The sequence below is a fragment of the Bos indicus genome, chromosome 1 (assembly GCF_029378745.1).
Source record: "Bos indicus isolate NIAB-ARS_2022 breed Sahiwal x Tharparkar chromosome 1, NIAB-ARS_B.indTharparkar_mat_pri_1.0, whole genome shotgun sequence".
Lineage (NCBI taxonomy): Eukaryota > Metazoa > Chordata > Mammalia > Artiodactyla > Bovidae > Bos > Bos indicus.
In genome coordinates, this window is record NC_091760.1 from 153,861,074 (window position 1) to 153,883,418 (window position 22,345).

At 52.9% G+C, this 22,345-nt stretch overlaps 1 protein-coding gene across 3 annotated transcripts in view; it reads right to left on the bottom strand.

Annotated features, from left to right (window-relative positions):
* RFTN1 (raftlin, lipid raft linker 1) overlaps positions 1-20,213 on the bottom strand; it is a 226,578-nt gene extending 206,365 nt beyond the window's left edge. The window contains exons 1-2 of one of the 3 annotated variants that reach the window (XM_070797183.1): positions 20,088-20,213; positions 1,226-1,378 (exon numbers count right to left, since the gene is read on the bottom strand). In XM_070797183.1, the coding sequence (XP_070653284.1) occupies positions 1,226-1,370 (145 nt within the window). In that variant the 5' untranslated portion in view covers positions 1,371-1,378; positions 20,088-20,213. Of the gene's footprint in view, positions 1-1,225; positions 1,379-3,598; positions 3,763-19,346; positions 19,609-20,087 lie in introns of those variants that run through there. The other 2 variants (XM_070797186.1, XM_070797181.1) reach the window with 2 other exon arrangements.
* Positions 20,214-22,345: the final 2,132 nt, after the last annotated feature.

The following is a 22,345-nucleotide window of genomic DNA, read 5'->3' on the forward strand; positions in this document are numbered from 1 at the left end:
GGAGGCCAGCCGCCCACCTGGAGCCACACGCGTGCCCCCTGCTGCCTTGCCAGCACCCGCTGCACAGATGCAGGTCCACAGCAGAGCCAGGACTTGAACCCACACCTCAGAAGGCTCTCTCTAGCCACGAATTCTCTTCTCTTATCAGAAGCTTAACACATTCACAGGGAGGAGAAAGTCAGTCTTCAGATGCCCGTGTTGGCAAGTGTCCAGTTTGGGTTCCCCACTTCGAGGGACCCCCCCCCCACAAGGAAAAACGCCCTGGTCCCTCTTCCAGAAGCCTGGTTTACGTGCTTCCACCCTGCAGGCACGGCCTGTCGAGTTCCTCACGGGGACGAGAGACACCAGGACGGGCCACGCGATTTCCCCGCAGCGACGCCCACGTCTCCGCAGCCAGCCGGCGCTCCGCAAATGCTCCGGATGGAAACGCTGGGCCTCACTCATCAGCCGCCCCGGGGCCTCTGGGACGCGGGGTTGAGGCAGGACGGTGGACAAGGCGCGGGGGGAGCTGGGAGGACGGACAGACGGCCGCAAGGAGACACGACCACAGCCTCCTTCACCCGGCCTGCCGTGAAACGCTCTGCCAGCGGGCAGGCCCATGGGCCGTGTTCACCCCACCCCGGGTGCCAGCTGGCCCACACCTGGCTCTAATTCGCTTCTGTTTAAATCAGTTGCTAGTTGGCAGAAGTGAGAGACCTCACCTAGACACCCGGCTCCCTGAGAGCAGTCCCTTCTCGACAAACCCCCGTCAGTCGCCCCCCACCCCCAGCCTATCCCCCCAGACCCCCTGGCCCCCCCAGCCTGCCCCCCCAGCCTGTCCCCAGCCCCCCGGCCTGTCCCCTCAGCCTGTCCCCAGGCCCCCCAGCCTGCCCCCCAGGCCCCCCAGCCTGTCCCCAGCCCCCCGGCCTGCCCCCCCAGCCTGTCCCCAGCCCCCCGGCCTGTCCCCCTAGCCTGTCCCCAGGCCCCCCAGCCCCCCAGGCCCCCCAGCCTGCCCCCCATGCCCCCCAGCCTGCCCCCCAGGCCCCCCAGGCTGCCCCCCAGGCCCCCCCAGCCTGCCCCCCAGGCCCCCCAGCCTGCCCCTGCCCCCAGCGGCCGGCTCACCGGCGCTCAGCCTGGTGCACTCCAGGAAGCGGTACTCGTAGGACACGTCTATCTTGGCCCCCCTGCCCATCCCCCCGGCCTGCCCCCGCCCCCCGGCCGGCCCCGCCCCCAGCGCCCGGCTCACCGGCGCTCAGCGTGGTGAACTCCAGGAAGCGGTACTCGTAGGACACGTCTATCTTGGTCTCCACCTGGGGCCTCTTCAACGTCGAGTAGATATTTCCAGGCCGTCGGTCGTCACGTTTCTCCAGCTTGTTCAACCCGCACCCCATCTCAGCAGCTGCCGGCAGAAGGGGAGAAAGAGGATGATCTCTATTCTGAGATGCTGTCCTTCTACACTGTCGTACCAAAAGACCATCACGTCCCAGAAGCAGACATACAGGACCCCAGGCTGGCTGAAATCCAGAGCAGGATCCGATCCACGACCTGCACCCCAGAGGCTCTCGCTCAGGCTGGCTTCTCTCGCTGCTAAGACACCCTTGCCAGCCAGCCTGGGGCTCTGAACTGACGCCCCAAACATGCCTGTTTTATATCATTTCTCTGCCCTGTATGAGGAAAACACCACCTCGGAGTGCCTCAGCCCCACTATACTCCATACACGTGGTGTTAAAAAAGGAGATCTAAAAAGCAAGGCCCTGCATAATGGCGTCGGCCCATCCAAGAAGAGACAAGACGGTCTGGCACTCCGCGGTGGTCTCTAAAAGGGGATCATAAGTTGTTGTTGCAATTTCCAAAATCCTTTCCACCCTCAACAGTAACTATTTAGACAGATTTCACATTCAGAAAACGTCTTTCAAAAGTAGATGGCGGTATTTTTACAGGCCTTGTTTAAAAGTTGTTTATTCTCTCTGAGACCAAACCAGAAGAACCCAGAGGTTCTTCTAGACTCTGAGAGTCATTTCAGACCAAAATGAAAACTGGGCGAACACGAGCAGCAGGGCAGGAGAAATTGGAAGCAGAAATCCACGTGGGTTGGACCAAAGATCTGCACCCACGGTTTGGAAGGAGAATAAAGAAATGTTGAAACGGCGCACACGAGAGTGAACTGGGCATCCAGTCTTCCAGGGGCTGAGAAACAGGGCCCGGTCTCTGTTTCTTTAGGCAGACTGGCGTTCACGAAACTGCTCCGCGTCCACTCCCCAGACTTCAGCGGGGACTTCAGTTACCCCTCGTGACCAAGCCTGGCTAATCTGTGCCTCCTCCCCGGAGCACCACTGCTGTCATCAGGACACGTTTCACAAAAAACATGAACCGGTCAAGACTATCACAAACAGAAACGCAGCGGCCACTTCCTCTCAGAGATAAGCGTCTCCTTGGGCTCAGGCCATTCGCAAGGTACCCAGCTTCCTACGGCAACTTGGCCAGCTCCGGAAAAACAAGACAAACCTCACGAAAGCAACTTAGCCGGGGAGGGACGATGGGGCTGGCGGAGCAACCACCAGGCGCTGCTTGTCAGTAATTAAAAAAAGTCTGGGAGGATGGATGAGAACAGGAAGGCTTACTTATGCCTTAATAAGGGAACATTAGTGTCCAAAGGGCCAGAGCAGACATGATTTATGTGCCATCTGCATGAACTGATTACTTGTAAAATACTCTGCAGTTCTGCTGATATAATAGCTGATATGCACTGAGGCTGCATATTTAACTGCTAGAAAGCAAGCCGAAAGGCATCCGCTGGGGCGACGCAGAAGTGGACAGGGAGGCTCCTAAGTGCTAGGGAACAGGTAAGCTGGGGAGATAAGCCCTATCACCACCAGAACAGAACTGGAAATACCCGGAAGGCTTACCAGTCACTCACTCACCTTCCTCCCTACAAAGGCCTGAATATTTGGGGGCCTCCAAGAAAGTGAAAAAAAAAAAACAAACAAACAAAAAGGGGCTTCCCAAGCGGTGCTAGTGGTAATAACCTGCCTGCCAATGGAAAAGACGGTAGAGACGTGGGTTCGATCCCTGGGTCGGGAAGAATCCACGGAGGAGGACACAGCAGCCCACGCCAGTTTTCTTGCCTGGAGAATCCCATGGACAGAGGAGTCTGGTGAGTTAAGGTCCATAGCGTTGCAGAGTCAGACATGACTGAAGCGACTTAACACGAAGGCAAGAGACAAAGAAGCCTTTCCTCAAAAGACTTCCCATTCTTGCTAGCTTACTAGGTAAATTCTAGCACTGGAGATTCCTTCCTTTGAGAACACTCTACCTCAGCAGCCTCTGAAACCACCATCGCCTTCTCCCTGGGAAGGACACCACACCAAGCTCCCGGTAGACCCTAACACTTCAGTATGATTTAATTTCTTTTCTCCAGCACACGTTCCTGACAGCAGGAAAAAAAGGAGGCGGGCGTTACCGGGATGAGTCAAGACAGACAAATCTGATACTGGAGGGGGGCGGTGCCAGAAACTATTAGAAAAAGTCCCATTTCACAAGCTGTGAATTTTCAGCTTTAGTCACACCATCCAAACTTGAGCCCCCAAGTCCACCCCGAAGGGCACGATGCTTGACTCACAGGACGCAGTGAGGCTCTGGGCAGACGCATCGTCCATGTGATCAGACACTGGACCGGCCGGGAGCAGCACTGTAGCCTCAGTGAATCCTTGAGGTCTGCAATTCCAGGCACTCGCTTCTCTGGGGGTACCGGCAGCGCCCGTCAAGCAACCGCTTCTAAAGCACTGTTCTCCCTGGGAAGGGAGACCCTGCCAAGCCACCGCCATCAGAAGTGTGCAGTGTGAACTGTTCCTCTCGCGGTCGGGTTACGGCCCTCCCTTGCCGGCTCCCAGCATTGCTGCTTTCCTCCAAGCTCCTCCCTGTGTCCTCCCACTCACCCGACCCCTGGCAAAATAGGAAAGGCTTGGACAGCACCCCACAAATGGCTATTACAGCCCCTACTGTGCTCAAGCAAGTCATGAAACCTAGCTTATGGAAAGGAGGAGAATGAAGGCGTGGCAGTGCCTCCCGTCATCACCCACGTTTGGGAGATTTCACTATTTCCGATGCGAGGTTCCCTCACGCTGGAACCCCACGGGGAGCTGGGCCAAGGCTGGCTCTGGGCCTCGCGGGGCAGTGAGGCTGGAGGAAGAGGGAGGAGAAGGACAGCTCCCCGCCGGATTCAGGCAGATGGGGTCCACGGGGCTGCACACGAGGGTCTCAGCCAGAGCATGTCTCCCTCGGGGCTCAAGGTCTCCAGCAGGACAGAAGGTAAATGGGGTGACTGTTTTCACATCTGGCCCTTCCGACATCCCTGCATCGAGAGATGGGGCTGCCGTCACCTCCCCTGAATCTGGGCTCCTGACTACTTCCCACTGCTGCTGTCATTCAGGCACTCAGTCATGTCCGACTCTTTGTGATCCCACAGACTGCAGCACGCCAGGCTTCCCTGTCTATCACCACCTCCCGGACCTTGCTCAGATTCACGTCCATTCAGTCTGTGATGCCATCCAACCATCTCATCCTCTGTCATCCCCTTCTCCCCCTGCCTTCAATCTTTCCCAGCATCAGGGTCTTTTCCAAGCAGTTGGTTCTTCACATCTGGTGGCCAAAGTACTGAAGCTTCAGCATCAGTCCTTTCAATGAATATTCAGGGTTGATCTCCTTTAGGATGGACTGGTTTGCTCTCCTTGCAGTCGGCTTGCCATTTATTGTTGCCGTTCAGTCACCAAGTCATGTCCGACTCTTTGGGATCCCGTGGACTGCAGCACGCCAGGATTCCCTGTCCCTTATCATCTCCTGGAGTTTGCCCAAGTTCACGTGCATTGAGTCGGTGATGCCATCCAACCATCTCATCCTCTGTCGTCCCCTTCTCCTCCTGCCCTCAATCCTTCCCAGCATCAGGGTCTTTTCCAATGAGTCGGCTCTTCGCATCAGATGGCCAAAGTACTGGAGCTTCAGCATCAGTCCTTCCAATGGACAATCAGAGCTGATTTCCTTTAGGATGGACTGGTTGAATCTCCTTGCAGTCTGCTTGCCAGAGAAAGTGTCAGAGGATGCAGTGCCAGCTTCTGGACCGAACTGTAAGAAACTGGGAGCATCCACTGCCCGACTCTGGGGAAACTTGCTCTTGGAACCCAGTCACCATGCCAGGAGGAAGCTCAAGCAGCCCCGAAGAGAGGCCCACGTGGGGAGGAACCGACAACCAGCAGCACCGACTTGCATCCCAGGGAGCCACCCTGGCAGGCGCACCTCTGCCTCCGTCAAGCTGCTGAAACCACACGGAGCAGAAATGAGCTGTTTCCCCCAAGACCAGTCAGATCAGCAGGTTCCTGGGCAAAATATGCCACTGTGGCTGTCTCAGGCCTCTGATTGGGTATGATGCGTCAGGCCAGAGGTAACCTATACATGAGTCTGGGCCAAATGATCCCAGCCAGCCGCCTCCAGGGCTGAGCACTGGCCTGCGGTCACGAGCCTGCTTCAGTCACTCATGCTGGAAGGACATCTGGAGTCTCTCCAGTCTGGGTCAATGCTAAACAAAGCAGCTTCAGACACTCATGGAGACATTCTTACATGGACAGCTTTGTGGGTGGGTGGGTGACCCACCATCGTGGTTATCCAGGTCATCAAGACCTGTTTGGTATAGTCCTTCTGTGTATTCTTGCCGCCTCTTCTTAATCTCTTCTGCTTCTGTTAGGTCCTTACGGTTTCTGTCCTTTATCATGCCCATCCTTGCATGAAATGTTCCTTTGATGCCTCCACTTTTCTTGAAGAGATCTCTAGTCTTTCCCATTCTGCTGTTTCCCTCTAGCTCTTTTTCATTGAAGAAGGCCTTCTCATCGCTCCTTTCTATTCTCTGAAACTCTGCATTCAGTTGGGTATACCTTTCCCTGTCTCCTTTGCCTTTCCTTTCTCTTCTTTCCCCAGCTATTTGTAGAGCCTCCTCAGACAACCACTTTGCCTTCTTGTGTGATGGTGTGGTCACTCACCTAGAGCCAGACACCCTGGAATGTGAAGCAAAGCGGGCCTTAGAAAGCATCACTATGAACAAAGCTAATGCAGGTGATGGAATTCCCACAGAGCTATTTCAAATCCTAAAAGATGATGCTGTTAATATGCTGCACTCAATATGCCAGCAAATTTGGAAAACTCAGCAGTGGCCACAGGACTGGAAAAGGTCAGTTTTCATTCCAATCCCAAAGAAAGGCAATGCCAAAGAATGCTCAAACTACTGTAAAAACTGCGCTCATCTCACATGGTGCGGCTGCCGCTTAGTCACTTCAGTCATGTCCAACTCTGTGCGACCCCATGGACTGTAGCCCGCCAGGCTCCTCTGTCCATGGGGACTCTCCAGGCAAGATAACTAGAGTGGGTTGCCATGCCCTCCTCCAGGGGATCTTTCCAACCCAGGGATAGAACCCAGGTCTCTCACACTGCAGGATGATTCTTTACCGTCTGAGTCACCAGGGAAGCCCTCACACACTAGCAAAGTAATACTCAAAATCCTTCAAGCTAGGCGTCAACAGCACATGAACAGAGAACCTCCAGACGTATAAGCTGGGTTTCGAAAAGACAGAGAAACCAGAGATCAAATTGACAATATTCACTGGATCATCAACAACGCAAGAGAGTTCCAGAAAAACATCTACTTCTGCTTCACTGACTACGCTAAAGCCTTTGACTGTGTGGATCACAATCAACTATGGAAAATTACTAAAGAGATGGGAGTACCAAACCACCTTACCTGTATGTGGGTCAAGAAGCAAAAGTTAGAATTGGACATGGAACAATGGACTGGTTCACAACTGGGAAAGGAGTTTGTCAAGGCTGTATACTATCACCCTGCTTATTTAACTTCCATGCAGCGTACATCATGAGAAACGCTGGGCTGGATGGATCACAAGCTGGAATCAAGACTGCCGGGAGAAATACCAAGAACCTCAGATATGCAGACGATACCATTCTAAGGGCACCAAGAAAACCCATCCAAGACGTCTTCAAAGGCAGAAAAAGAGAGAAAGCCTTTCCCCACTCCTATGGTGAGACAGTGACGAGAGAGACAAAATATCCTTCCAGTTCTCTACTAGAAACGTCATTAGGAACTGGATGCTGACTGGCGAGGAGACTCAGAAAATCACCGGGGGTTCTGAGACCCAACTGCAAGGACAGGACATTAGACACTGCAAATGACCCAGAAGCAAAGACCCTCCAACTGGTGACATTCTGGAAAAGCAATTCTCTCTGAATCAAGCTCAGAAGGAAGTGTGTCTTTGGTGTATATGGGGACCAGCTTCGTGCAGGAATCGTCAGCTCCATGAGGGAGAGAATTTATGTTCCAAGTTCACTCATTCTTTCACTCAATGCAAACGTATTATAAGCTGCTTTGAGTCCTGCCCTGAATTAGGAAACATAAAAATGGAAAGATTGGGTCATGCCCTCAAGGAGACCACAGGTAAAGGAGACAAAGGGATGCAGGTGGTACAGGGAGGCTTGTGGTTCTAGAAGTCTGGGTGGGGTGCAGGGCATTCAGAGGGAACCACTGTGAAATCAAACAGATGGCACATCCCAGAGACCTGGTTCCAGAAAAAAGAGATCAGCAACAGGACACAATATCCTGTGTCATTTTACGTATTTGTTAAGATTTTTTTATGTGAACCATTTCCAAAGCCCTCATCGAATTTGCTACAACAGTGACTCCATTGTCATGCCTGGCTTCTTGGTCACAAGGCATATAGGATCCCAGCTTCCCGACGAGGGACTGAACTTGCCTTCCAGCGCCGCGCTCACTGCCAGGCGGAGTCTCAACCCCTGGGCCACCACAGAAGTTCCACCGTGTCATTTCAAATGTTTGAAGTGTTTACTTTTAAAGCATTTCTAATTTGTGTTTTAAATATTTCCCCAGATGCCCATGAAAGTTGCTCAGTTGTGTCCAACTCTTGGGAGACCCCAAGGATTATACAGTCCATGGAATTCTCCAGGCCAGAAGACTGGAGTGGGTAGCCTTTCCCTTCTCCAGGGGATCTTCCCAACCCAGGAAATGAACCAGGGTCTCCTGCATTGCAGGCGGATTCTTTACCAGCTGAGCCACCAGGGAAGCCCAGATGCCCACACAACACTGGAAAACCACTTTGAAAAGGATCACCTTCTGAAAAGATTATTTTTCAGCTGGGATTAAAAAAAAACCCCAAAACCTCAGTTTAAAATTCATTTTTACTACCAACTAGCAGGCATGTATTTAAATAATGGGGGCAATAAATGTAGTTATATTTTCAAATACAAATTAGTTTCATTAAGAGTGAGTGCTCATTTACTACATTTGCTGCTACTCTGAGGCAGACTGTAAAGCTAATTTTAACAACTGCCAACAGCTCATGACAAGCAACCAGAGATGGTGCAATTACATGCAATGATGCCGGATCAGCTGGCAAACTCATTCTTTATTTCTTCACTCAAATCCTATATTTGAAGGCTCGAGCGTGTTTATTACATCATTCAGGCACCCGAAGCAAAACTGATGATCCAAATTAAGAAGTTTTTACATGATGAGAACATTTTTCTTCACTCAGAAATGTATGAAACTTTGAAAACCCAACCAGCTATTTGGATGGTGTCAAATCTTGATATCCTACAAACCGTCTACGAGAGAAACCCAAGCGTAACTGAAACGGACCCACTGACAGCGTGCCAGATTTGATGCCAAGGAAAAGAACAATCTGTGTGAAAGGGCCGGTGTTATGCTGCTGTTTTTAAGTGTCTATGTGTGCGTCTGCATATGAAAATCCATGCGTTTCTTTTTTCTTAACTGGCAGGACAGGGACCACAACTTTCACAGAACTTTCCTCTGGGTCATGACGTGATGGGAGACATTCACTTTATAGCTTTTCATAGTTTTCAAGTTCTCGTGTTGGACGGGCATTCCTTTCCTAGTTGAAGACATCAAGGCGTATCACGGCCAGCCTCCCAGATGGGGCTCAGTAATCCTCCTGCTCACGAGGGGGCACCCCCTGCACTCATCGGGGTTGGCCGCTGCGGCCAGCGGGATGCAGCAGAAGGGCGGGCGGGCCTGGGGAAGCCTGCTGTCAATTCCGTGCACTTGCGCTCAGCTGCTGAGTCATGTCGGACTCTGCGACCCCATGGACTGTGGCCCGCCGGGCTCCTTTGTCCATGGGATTTCCCAGGCAAGAGTCCTGGAGTGGGGTGCCATTTCCTCCTCCAGGGGATCTTCCCAACCCAGGGATCGAACCCACATCTCCTGCATTGGTGGGTGACTTCTTTACCACTGAGCCACCGGGGAAGCACCGCCTTATTGGGAAGACACTCTCTTAACAGCACGGAGAAGCCCTCGGGGCGGGGGACTGAGACCACCACCCAACAACCACGGCAAACTCCACACCGAAGTGACAGCATCGCTCAGCAGCCTTCGGGCCAGCCGGCATCCTGACCACAGCCTCAGGAGAGGCCCCCGGGCAGAACCGCCCAGCTCAGCTGCCTCTGGATTCCTGACTCACAGGAGCCCCGAGAGATGATAAGCGTTCACTGTGTTCAGTTCCCAAGTTTGGGGGTAAAATGTTACACCGCAAAAGATAAGGGGGAAAAAAGATTAAAAAAAAAGATAAGAGGGGTATTTATCAAAAGCGAACGCCGGGCGGAGACAGATCCAGACTACCTTTCTGCTCTCCAACGAGCGTCCATCACAACCACCCTTAGCTGAAAAAGGCCCCCTCCCAAGAGGCCGCCGCTCAAAGTGCGGTGCTCAGACCAGCAGTACCACCACCCGTGGGAACGGCCCACCCAGGCCTGCCCGTCCGAATCCACACCTCCACGTGATTCAGCAACGTCTAAACCACAGGAAAGCTCCCGAGAGCCTGGACCACAGAGGTGACTCTCTGTCCCAGCTGCCCGCCAGGTGCCTGACAGCTGGATGTCCAGACGCCCAGGCCTTTCAGATGCGCCAAGCATCCCTTTTTAAGACTCCTGAAGAGATAGGAACTGACATCCAGGGTTAAGAATCGACGCCCTCAGAGCAAACCCCATCTCTTCCCGCTCCTGACCTCTCCAACCTCCCAACACCTGGGCCTCCGAAGCCCTGAGTCTGAAGCGCGTAACCAGGGGCTGGGAACCCCAGTCTAGAGGAGGGTGGTCTTTCGGACCTCCTTGGTTTCAGCCCGTTTCTCCTGAACCTCTTAGGATCTCATGTCCCACCTCTCCAGCTCTCTGCTTTCCTCCCACACAAGTGCACCCTAAATTTATACCGGAGCCGCCTTCTGTCCTCTTTTCAAACTGCCTTTACTATTAACCACTGAAAACACATGGATAAGGATGAAAAAATGAGACATCTCTGCACCCACTATTGTGATTTAACAAACGCTTACGTTTTATTTGCTCTCAGCTGTTATTTTTGCAGAAACACTTTTGGGTGCAGTCTTCATGCCGGCCCCTTTGTCCCCAGTCTTTCTGTCCCTGCTCCTCGCGCCTGAACATGCTACATATAATGCCCAGAACAATACAGGGCAAAGCCTCTGACACTTTTCAGGTCATGGCACGTATGACCCCCAGTGTTTATGGATGTTTTCTCATAGAAACCCCAGGCTGCGAGGTTTGATTTATTAAGTAGTCAGGTCCAAACAAATTGATTATTATGTCCAAACAACTTAGCAGTCTTTGGAAAGAACAGAATACATAAACCGAAAAAAAGAGTCTTTCTGTGCATCTTTCAGGTACCACCATTACTTAGCACTGGGACGTGTGCACTGGCAACTTCTCAGACCTCAGAATCACACTAGCCCCACCACCCGCCATCTCCTGTCCCACAGTGACCCTAGCAACCACCCCAAATCCAGCTTCGCAAAGATATGACATCATCCAAAGGAAGTGGGGCCCTTTGACGCTGGTACTGTGAACCACCTCCGGCTGGCAGTGAAAGAGACATCCAGCAAGCTTGCTGCAGTGCCTCGGAGGGTCTCAGCACCGAGTCTGGGGCCCTCCAGTACAGGCCTGGACACGGTGCTCAAGAAAGTTCCCCAACTGTCTCCTCTCCCCTTAGCTGTCAGACCCCCTCTCCACTTGGCTGCTTTTCAACTCCAGCTCATAGGCCCACCCACCCATTCCAACATCTCCCCCTAGAACTTTCTTTCCCGGCACTTCCAGAAGGATACGCCCCAAACGGAACTCAACATCCTGCCCCCAAAGCCAGCTCTTCCTCCCGGGTTTCTTGTGTGTGGACTTGTCTTTGGACTTGGAGGCTGGCAAGTCTGAAATCCACAGAGTGGACCAGGAGGCCAAAGACCCAGGGAAGAGGGGACGGAGCGGCACTGAGCCTCCGAGGCTGAAGCCCCGCCCTCGGAGATCTTGGTCTTTTAAGTCCCTGAACTGGCTGGACGATGCCCATTCATACTATGGAGACTGGTCTGCTTTTACTGATGCAAATGTTAATCACATCTTTAAAAAATACTGCAGGGCAACACCTAGACTGCTATTTAACCAAAAACTGGGGACCACTGTGTAGCCAACTCGATACACATCACACCCTTCTTCTCTGAGCACTTAATACATGCAAGGCACTACTGCTGTAGTGCGGACGGTAAAGAATCTGCCTGCAGTGCAGGAGACCCGGTTCGATCCCTGGGTCAGGAAGATCCTCTGGAGAAGAGAATGGCAACCTATTCCAGTATTCTGGCCTGGAGAATCCCATGGTCAGAGGAGCCTGGTGGGCTACATAGTCCATGGGGTTGGAAAGAGTCGCACACGACTGAGCGACTAACAGTCCAACCCAATACACTGTTCCTAATGCTGGGGATACCGAGGTGAAACAGCAACAAGGAAAACAAAACAAGAACCATGCCAGCCTCATGGACCTTACTTTCAGGAGCAGAGAAACAGACATTAGATGCATAAAAATAATGAAGTTCAAGCTTGAAAGAATGTCGCATAAAGACAAGGAAGGCAGGGATTTAAAAAAAAAAAAAGGTGATCAGGGCAGGCCTCCCGCAGAAGGCGACAATGAGCAGAATTCGGGAAAGGCAAGCCCTGGGAGAAGTGGGCAGACGCAGCCATCACGGCAGCAAACATGCTGGAGCCTTTGGGACCTGCCGGGAGGCGGGGCGGCCTGGGCAGCAGTAGACTCAGGGAGCCGCGAGCTGGTGCTCGTGGGCAAGACGACCCCCGCCACCGGCAGCCTCAAGGCAGGTGAGAGGCCCCGGAGGGTTCCGAGCCCAGAAGGAGGTAGGATCCCTCCAACCCTGGGAAAGGCAAGACCAGGTGGTGACCAGGGGTGAGGAGCAGTCACATTCTGGACATGGCTGGAAGGTAGCCAGTGGGATTTCTCAAGGGTCAGGAGACGGGGCATCTAAGATGCATCCAGGGCGTGTGCTCTGAGCTCCTTGCAGCGGCCTCCTCCCACGGCGGATGGAGCCAAAGGCGGTGGGAGTCTGCTCTGGCTACGTTAACTCCAGCCAAGGACAGCAGGGCGAGCAGCGGGATGGACCTGTCTGGGGCTGAGCCCCGACGCTCCTGGCACTGCCCCATCTTCCTACGGGAGAGCCAACCTCCTGAAGGCAGCCGCTGTCTCGTCTCCGAGAACGGCTACCCCAGGGCCCTGCCCCAACAGGTGCACGAGAAACACGACTCTGTGGACAGTCTTCAGGAGCAGCAAGGACGCCGCAGTCTGGGAAAGCAGGGAAAGAGGGCTTGGGAATACCTGTCCATTGCTTCCAAGTCCACCTTTCTGAAAGCACAGCACAGGCGTTGGGCTGTGGGCTCTCTGGAGCCAGACCGCCTGGATTCAGGTCCCAGGCCCCAACTTCCTAGTCAAGGGACCTCAAGTTCAGTTCAGTTCAGTTGCTCAGTCGTGTCCGACTCTTTGCGACCCCACGAATCACAGCATGCCAGGCCTCCCTGTCCATCACCAACTCCCAGAGTTCACTCAAACTCATGTCCATCGAGTTGGTGATGCCATCCAACCATCTCATCCTCTGTCATCCCCTTCTCCTCCTGCCCCCAATCCCTCCCAGCATCAGAGTCTTTTCCAATGAGTCAACTCTTCACATGAGGTGGCCAAAGTACTGGAGTTTCAGCTTTAGCATCATTCCTTCTAAAGAACACCCAGGACTGATCTCCTTCAGAATGGACTAGTTGGATCTCCTTGCAGTCCAAGGGACTCTCAAGAGTCTTCTCCAACACCACAGTTCAAAAGCATCAATTCCTCCTCGCTCAGCTTTCTTCACAGTCCAACTCTCACATCCATACATGATCACTGGAAAAACCATAGCCTTGACTAGACTGACCTTTGTTGGCAAAGTAATGTCTCTGCTTTTCAATATGCTATCTAGGTTGGTCATAACTTTCCTTCCAAGGATAAGCGTCTTTTAATTTCATGGCTGCAGTCACCATCTGCAGTGATTTTGGACCTCAAGGAAGCCACTTAACCTAAGGGATCTCAATCATAAAATGGGGAAGGACTGCAGAATCCACTGGCAGGGTGAGGATTAAATACGTTAACAACTGTCAGGCCCTAGGCATCTAGAAACAACTGTCTGGATGTTAATTGTTATTAGTTGTTATCTAACAATTAGTTGCTATTAGTTGTTATCATGGATATTACTTGTTATCCATGATCAAGATCCGTGTTAACCTGCCATAATTAAACCACACTGAAAGGGTGCTTATAAAGTGTCCCAAGACACTGGAAAAAATCCCCGAAGACCTCTCCAAATTAAAGAAGTGTTTAAATGGACAGTCTGATTACCTGTACTCTGCATTCTCAAAATTTTATAAGACATGATATGATCACGTTCTCTTAACCGGAGTCTGCAATTAACCTAATTTCTTCTCATTCACCTTTATGGATAAGGTCTATTACAAAAATTTCTCCAAATTTGAGGAATTTGGGAGTTACTCCATAAAACCTGAAGGCTTCCTTAGAAGGATTTCCTTGGGGGTGAAATACGAAGTAGGGAGTTTCAACAGACACTCGCACACAAACACACCTGCACACACACACGCATGCACGCACAAATGGAAGCTGATGATCCTTTGCAAAGAATAAATGCTGCCCATCCACAGGGTCCACCTAGGGAACAGCACAGTTTAGGGACAGTTTAGTTTTAAAAGACAAAGGAGCACGGTCAGTGAGGTGCCTCTGGCTTCCTGGGTGAAAAGTGTGAAAACAACCAACGCACCTTCATAAAGTGGCGTGAGACTTGGTGAACGTCAGACAAGATGCGCACTCGTAGCTGATGCTGACTGCCCAGCTCTGGCGGGTCTAGCTTTCCCACCGACACCCGTGGGCTGGTGCCTGCTCCTCTGAACCCAGCCTGAGTAGTGGACGCCCCTAAGGGGGACGGCCAGGCCCCCTCCCCATCACCCTGCGCCACCAGCTACAACCTGCGGGCCCTCCAGCACCTCTACCCCATGGGGGCAGGCCCGACCCAGGAAAACCCCCACACAGCACCCTCGGGTACCCCAGAGGCTGTCTCCTCCACCTCAGGCCTGGCAGGCAGCCACCACACGTAGAATGTGACCTAATTTTCTAGCTCTTTGGTCCTGGCCCTGCTGAGAACGCTTTTTCTTCGTGAATTCAGCCCAGGTAGGGAGTAAGTAACACAAATGCATATTTAAAAGCTGAACTGAATTCTTCTTTGGAGAGCAAGGAATTAACAGGGCTTCAAGCCGTGGCTATCACTTGCCCGCCGTACTGATCTTTTCAGAGAAAGCCTCTTGGTAAAACACACAATAATGATAACATAAGCCCCTCTGGGGGCCCAGGAGAAAAGGGAAACTCAAATTTATGTCAAAAACTGAATGTGAATGGGAGGAAAGATCTCTCTCACACACACACACACACACACACACACACACACACACACACAGACCTTTAAAAGGTAAACATAAAAGAAACGTCTGGCTAAATTTATCTCTTTGTCAGTGAAAAATAGCCTAAGCTTTAGCCAAGAGTGTTGCCAATTCTTATCCAGAAGGACAAAAGAGAACCGCTCGCTATAGAGCAGCGCCATCACACCAAACTTTCAGCAGGGCTGGAAACACTCCACTCCTCCTGCGTCCAGAACAGCAGCCACAACCACATGTGGCTCCAGAGCCCCTGAGAGGCGGCCGGTGAGGCTGTGGAACTGCACTTCTAATCTTATTTCATTTTGATTCCTTGATATTCAGATGTAAATAGCCTCCTGTAGACCGTGGCTACAGCACTGGGTGGCTCAGTGACAGACACTCAAACTAAACAGCTGGCAATGTCTTTCTTTTCCTACAATAAAGTTATAGTGAGATAACTAATAATACCTTAAACTGTCATCAAAACAAGTACCTCCACCCGGGCCCCAGGTGCGCCAAAAGAAACGGACAAGAGACTTGAGAAAGTGAGTACAGGGTGCGTTTCCTGCAACTTCGTCCCCGCTGCAGTTTACATTCTATTCTACAGGGGCCTTCTGCCTTTGGAAACCTGTGCTCGCAGATGGGATCTGCATTTGCGAAACCAGAACGTCCATGAAATACGAACAAAATGTGAACTTGGGACAAGTTCCTTAACCTCGCTGAGCTTCAGTCGCCTCAGAGCCGAAGTACAGATAAGATTAGCGCCTACCTCTCATGAGAGTTAGATTCGAAGTGGGCACTTGGCACGGGGTAGCTATAATTAGTATTCTGTTAATAACAATAGTAAAATCTATCATAAGATAAGAACAGTGCTCCTTAGAATGGAAGTCTACAGCTGGCAGTTTTCCTAATAGTCTGAACCTGTTTCCCAGGCGGTAGTACAGTGGCCTCCAGTGAAAATATGCCTTGGGGTTCTGACATCTTGGCAATCCCTGTCAGCCTCCAGAGAGGTAATCACCCAGATGGGTACCATGAGGGTTATTCACAGCCTCTGCCCTGTGGCAGGTGCTGTACTAGGCTGGCAGACGAGGGGAGCAGTCCCCAAACACAGGCCAATGTCTCGCAATCTCTTACACGTCCCCTGACCCCACTGACGCACCTTGGCGAGATGTAAAGGCTTCCTCCTGGGTCCCACGTCGGCAGGACGCCCCACTCCTGCTTCCTGGATCCGCGAAGACCAGGTTTCCTTAAGGGCTGAATACGAGAGCGGACCTGAGAGGGAACAGCCCGTTTTCTCAGCCAGGACAAGAAGAAGGGTGTTAACAGGCCGCATTTCTCACTGACAGGCCAAATCACTCTAACAGAAAAGCCATGTTCTCAGAGCCTTCAAAAAGTCAAATCTGACCTGTCTCACAGAGCAGACAAGACGCCTTTCAACAGCCAGCTGCCCCAGTCAGAGAAATCCAATGGGAATCTCCACCGGATTCCCAGCAACCAGACCAACGCATCAGAAATCCCCCAAGAGTGTCAAAGCAGAACTTCAGTGGAATTCTGCGAGGTTGTGGGGGGTGGGTATTTTTCTTTATACAGAAAGTACTCAATCTTCTTTCACAACCAAGGGGACGTTCCCCTTTGGAAATCCCTTCTCTGAAGACCTCTAAAAACAAAACATCTGTCTGATAATGCACAATAATTTAAGAGTAAACCCATTTACCTGCAGAGTCAGGGATTTCCCTTAGCTCCTCCATCTACAAAACAACACGTTCCAGACTGTCTCGAGTGGTCCCGATTTTTGGCACCTTTGAGCCCAGAAGAACACTGGTCAACCATGTTCTTGACTTTGAGCTAGGGAAATGAGCTGTGGTATCTGGAATCTCACACATGTATTCCTTGCTTATGGGAGTGTAAAATGGTCTAATCATGTTGGGAGAAAGTTTGACAGTTTCTTATAAAGTTCACATCTTTTATGACCCAGCAATTTCACTCCATTTACCCGTGAGACATGACAGCACATGTCCCTAGGGAGACTCGTAAACAAATATTCACAGCAGCTTCATTCCAAAAACCTGGGAATAACTCTTGTGTCCATTAACAGGGGAATACATAAACTGGTATAAACTGATCCTGGATCTTAACTCAGCAAAAAAAAAAAGAAAAAAAAAAAACAAAAGGACCGAATTACTGGTACATAAAACATGAGTGAATCTCAAAAACATGCTGAGTTAAAGAAGCTTTACACAATATTGTGGATTTCTACAATAAATGAAGTTCAAGAACAGGCTAAACTAGCTTTGAGTGATTGTAAAAAAAAAAAAAAAAAGAGTGGGGGCACAGACTGACTGGGAATGGGGATGAGGGAACTTTCTGGGGGCAAGGGCAACATTCTCTACCTTGATTACAGACGAGGGTTATACAGGTGTAGGCATCTGTCAAAACACTATGCAAATGCTACCCTCAAGATCTGTGCATTTCACTATATGTAGATACGTATGTATGTATAAATTCACCATAGGAATAAATTTTACCTTAAGAAAGTCATGAATGTATACTGAACTCTAACAAAAGTTCTAGAGGTGACCCATACGAATGTTTGTAATTTAATTTAAAATGCATAAAACAGTAAGTTGAACTAATGGATGGACAGAGGATGAACAGATGGACAGACGTATATAATAAAGCCAATACAGTACTGCAAAATTACGGCCTCTAGATACGGGTGTTTGGGTGGTCACTGTTCTTCCAAGTTGTCCATATTTTTTAGAAGGAGCTGGGCATTGGAAGAGTCCCAGGACCTTCTCCCTAGCCCACCAACTCAGAAATCTAGCAAGACACCCATGCCCACCAAACCAGGGGCCCACATAATTTCAGTTCTGCTGAAAAGTTAAGGTTAGAAGAATGCAAGTAGCTTTGCAGGAACTCACATCACTCATGCCAAAGATTTTCTGCCTGTTTCCCTACAGACAAAGCAATTATTTGAATGGAAGCCAAAAATTCCTGCTCCAGAGGGAGAAAAAGAACTCACTGACTTGTATTCCCAATTTACTCTTTCGGTTCCTGCACCAGATCAATTAGCTAACTGCACAACACTCCCCCTTCCATGTGCCCCAGGGTCCAAGCAGCCAAAAGACAAACAAAGAAAAACCAACCCAGCGACAGAGGGATGACGCCCTGCCTCTCAGACCAGAAACCCCACTGAAGGCAAAAGAGGAAGCAGAGCTCCCTCTGAGGTTAAAGTGATTTCACTGAGGTTAGCACACACATGCAGCGAAGAGTCCCGAACAGCTTGCTGCTTTAACCCCTCTGCCGGCTTTGGTGACATCGGGGGTCACTTGAACTTGGTAGGGAATTCAGCCCTGCAGAGGTATCCGGGGTTGAGGACACGCGGGGTGCAACGCACACCCTCCCCACAGGCGCAGAGGTCGCTGACACCACACCCGCCTTCCTTCCTGGCCGGGGCCTCACTTATCCTGAGATGACACCCTATGGCCCGACTGTGCCCAGCATCTGAAAACAGCTGTACCACCAGTTACAAGAAAGGACTGTTGCTGGAAGCCAGGGCAGTCACTCAAACACAGGGATCCGGGCCAGACTGTTGGGGTTTTTTTTTTTTTTTTAACTTTTTGTTTTGAAAACCCCTAACAAACTCGGTGACACCACCCAACGTCCCCGGGGACCACCCGCAGCCACACAGGGGAGCCAGCAGGCAGCGCCCCCGGGTTACAGCCCCGCGGCCTCCACGCGGCCCTCGGTGCCAAGGCAGCGACCGTGCAGGTGAAGGGCACCAGCCCCGGTCCGGGAGGCGGGGGTGGGCATGCGCGCCCGCGGGGCTTCCCGAAATAAACGCCGCCGCCGCCACCCTGCCCTGACCCAGGTCCACCCTGGGGCCTAAGAAAGCGGCGAGGACGAGGGAAGAAACCCCCTTACGGAAGGCGAGACAGCAGTCTTCGGTGCCGGGAATTCCCGGCGCCCCGAGTCTCAGCGCCTCCGGGGCCGCGCGGCTGGCAGCCCTGCCCCGGGACGGACGCGCCTCGGGAGGCGCACGCACCCCGCCCCAGCTCCCCGCCGCCTCACGCCCTCCTGAACCCGGATTCCGGGATCAGCGCCCGCCCGCCCTTCGAGGAGGGCGCCGTGCAGAGTGTCCCAGACCCACCTGTAGCCTCGAAGCCTCCCCTCCGCTTCCTCCCCCGGCGCCCCCGGGCCGGCGGAGCCCATTGCCCACCACAGACCGCTCTGGGGGTGCCTCTCCCCCTAGCGCGCCAAGGCTGATTTCTTTCTTTCCTTTTCAGAAAAGTTGGCCCAAGACCGCCGCGTCCCACGGAGCCGGCCCCCGGCGCCATCCAACCCAAGCCCGGCGCAGAGGACGAGGGAGCCCCGGCGCGCCGGAGCAGCACGCCCAGGCCCCCGCAACCTGCAGGGAGGCGCCCCGCGCCGGGCTCTCCCCGCCCGCCGGGGTCCCCGCACCGCTGCACCCACCTCCGCCCCGAGTCCCACAGGCGCCCACCTACCGCTCGGGGCCGGCCGGCGAGAGGGCGCGCGCGGGGGCTCCCGGAGACAGCGTGTTCCGTCCCGGGAGGAAAGTTTGTGCCATGCAGAGGGGGCGGCGTGGGGGAAGGCGTGAGCGACAGGGGGTGGGCGTGGGGCGGGCGGCGAGGCGGGCCCGTGCGTCCGTCCCCCCCGCAAGCGGTGCGTGCGTCCTGCCCAAGAGCCCGCGGCCGCCGCGCTCCCGCTCGCGGCGCCCAGAGCCCGGCGCGCTCCGCCCGCAGCCCCGACGCGCCCCCGTCGCCGCCGCGCGTCCGCCGCCTATACTTCCTCTTCCTCTGAACTCACGGGCAACAGACGCCGCGCGGCATCTTCTGGGGAGTCGCCGGCGCGCCCCGCGCCCACCGCGCGCTCCTACGCCGCGCCCCCGCGCCGCTGCCCCCAGGGCGCCCCCACCGCGCCCCGCGATCCGCGCTCGCCCCGCGCCCCCACCACGCCCCGCGCCCCCACCGCGCGCTCCCACGCCGCGCCCCCGCGCCGCTGCCCCCACGGCGCCCCCACCACGCCCCGCGCCCCCACCGCGCCCACCCCGCGCCCCGCGCCCATCGCGCCCCCCGCGAACCTCGCCCACTCCGCGCCCCCGCGATCTGCGCGCTGCCCACGGGCTCCCGAGTCACAGACCCTCGAGCCCCGTGGCTCCCCCGCCCCCCTCTCGACCCCTGGTAACCGCGGTCACAAGATCAGGAGCGCGTGTGGGGGACACGGACCTCCTCCCCCACCAACTCCGGACCAGGTGCCCTCCGAGGGCGCCGAGGTGCGGCGGGGCGGGAAAGACGGCTGAGAGATCCTCCAGCATCCAGATGCCGCAGGTGGCCTCGTCCCTGGGCCCTTGAGTTATTTGCTGGGCATTTAGTGCCTGGGGAGCCGGTTAGTGCCACTGTCCGCTTGCCACGCCCTCGCCCACGTACTGCAGGTGCCCAGAAAATGTGGGAAAACCTAGGGAACCAACTTCAGGCCGCCCGAGGAGGCGGTTAGACGCATAAAACGTCAGGGCTGCCTTAGTGAAGCTGAGATGGGCGGCCGTGAGCCTGTTGGAAGTCTTTGTTCGTGGAGCGTTTTAAACAAAGCAGAATTAAAACGTCAGGGTTACTACCCGGGCCCTAGGGCCAGGGTTCTGGGTGGGCCTTGGGCCTCCATCCGTATTTGCCTTCTGTGTGATGTGGGTAAGTGACTCACCGGCCCTGGGCCTGTTTTCTCCTTTGTTAGGTAGCACTTTCTCGTGGGTTTTCTAAGTACAGTGTTTAGGAAAGCACCCTATAACTTAGCTGTTACCCTCTTGTTGTTTTAAGGGGGATGCAGTAAGACAGCCGTTCAGTTCAGTTCTGTTGCTCAGTCGTGTCCCACTCTTTGCGACCCCATGGACTGCAGCCTGCCAGGCCTCCCAGTCCATCACCAACTGACATAATCTAATTAATTGCCTACATTTTCTGATTGGGCAAAGAGGGCGTTTTAAGCATTGGAGCCCACAGGATGGAGGGCTAGTGTAGGCCCCAAAGTGTTTTAATGGTGTCCTTCTGGTACTAATAACACCTCCCAGGGGTAAGGAAGCCCTATTTTGTTTTCATTCCGGTAAACACAGTTTCTGGAAGACTTCCCTGTTTGCTTTTGCCCTGGCCGTCCCAGTTCTGTGCTCCTCCCCACCTCCCACTGTGTGTGTGTGTGTTTGCCCCTTTCCCTTTCCAGCCCCCGCTGGCTGGTGTCGCTCACCACTACCCTGGCTCTCCCAGTCTCTCCCCTGCTTGGCTTGCCATCTGGGAGAAAACGGGATCAGACGACAGCCCATGTCCACATTCAAACAGTATCATGCGGGAAAGGGTGTCCTCTGGCAGCAGTGATGGTTTTGAACACCCACCTATAAGGCCAAAAGGAGGGATCTTTGTTTTTTATATGCCCGAGGCCTAGAGTTATTGCAAGGCAGGGTCCGTCTGAAATCTTTCTGATCCTTACATGGGAGAAAGAAACCAATATTTCTAGGTCAGTAGTTCAGAGTAAACACGGGATATTTAAAAGACGATAAAGGGAAAAAGGGGGAATGCCGCATAACTTGGTGTGTTTGGGGGAGAAGGTTGATTTCTTTTAAGCAAATCATTTCCACTCTGTACAATTTTTGCATGTATTTTTTATTTTTTTAACACTAGGTCCTTGGGGTTAATAAGTTACTCTGTTTTCATTTTCTTCCACTCAACCTTTTCCTGAGTACTGACAGTGTGTAAATGTCTTAAATGATCTTGTTTCCTGATTGGACCTGCATTTTTTTAGGGTTTTTCTAGAACTGACCTTTCCCCCTAGATATTCTGACGCTTCCTCTTTGGTACACAGAAGGTGTTTAATCCACATACATGGAGCGGATGTACACAGCAGGTGTTTAATCCACATACATGGAGCGGATGTACACAGCAGGTGTTTAATCCACATACATGGAGCGGATGTACACAGCAGGTGTTTAATCCACATACATGGAGTGAATGGGTGAGTCATTCATATCCGGACCTTTTTCAGCCCCGTGTAACATACACTGATCAGTTACCTGGAGTATGATGCTTCTCTTTCACCTGGAATAGCCAATAAGGGGACGAGGTTGGGTTCCTTTGTATTGTGTAGAGGTCAGCCTTGATTTTCCTCTTGACTGCCGTGGACTGGCCAGCCAAGGGATACACCCTGGGCAGCTGGGCCTCACCTCTGACTGACTTCATCCACCCAGCATCAACCCCAAAGATGCTGGAGCTGTATCCTGATGGGTTACCTTGGCAACCTCACAATGTCATCTGTTAGAATGTCCTAGGGCGGCAGCTTTTAATTCTGTCACAGCGGTCTCATCGGGGGTCATGTAATGGTGCTGTTTTTCCTCTGCTCACACTTCCTCCCCCTATGATTTAACACTAAGTACTCAAGGAGGGAGCCGAACACGGGGAAAACCAAGCTATTACGGCCCAACAGGTCACAGATGGCCCCAGCGCTGGGATCA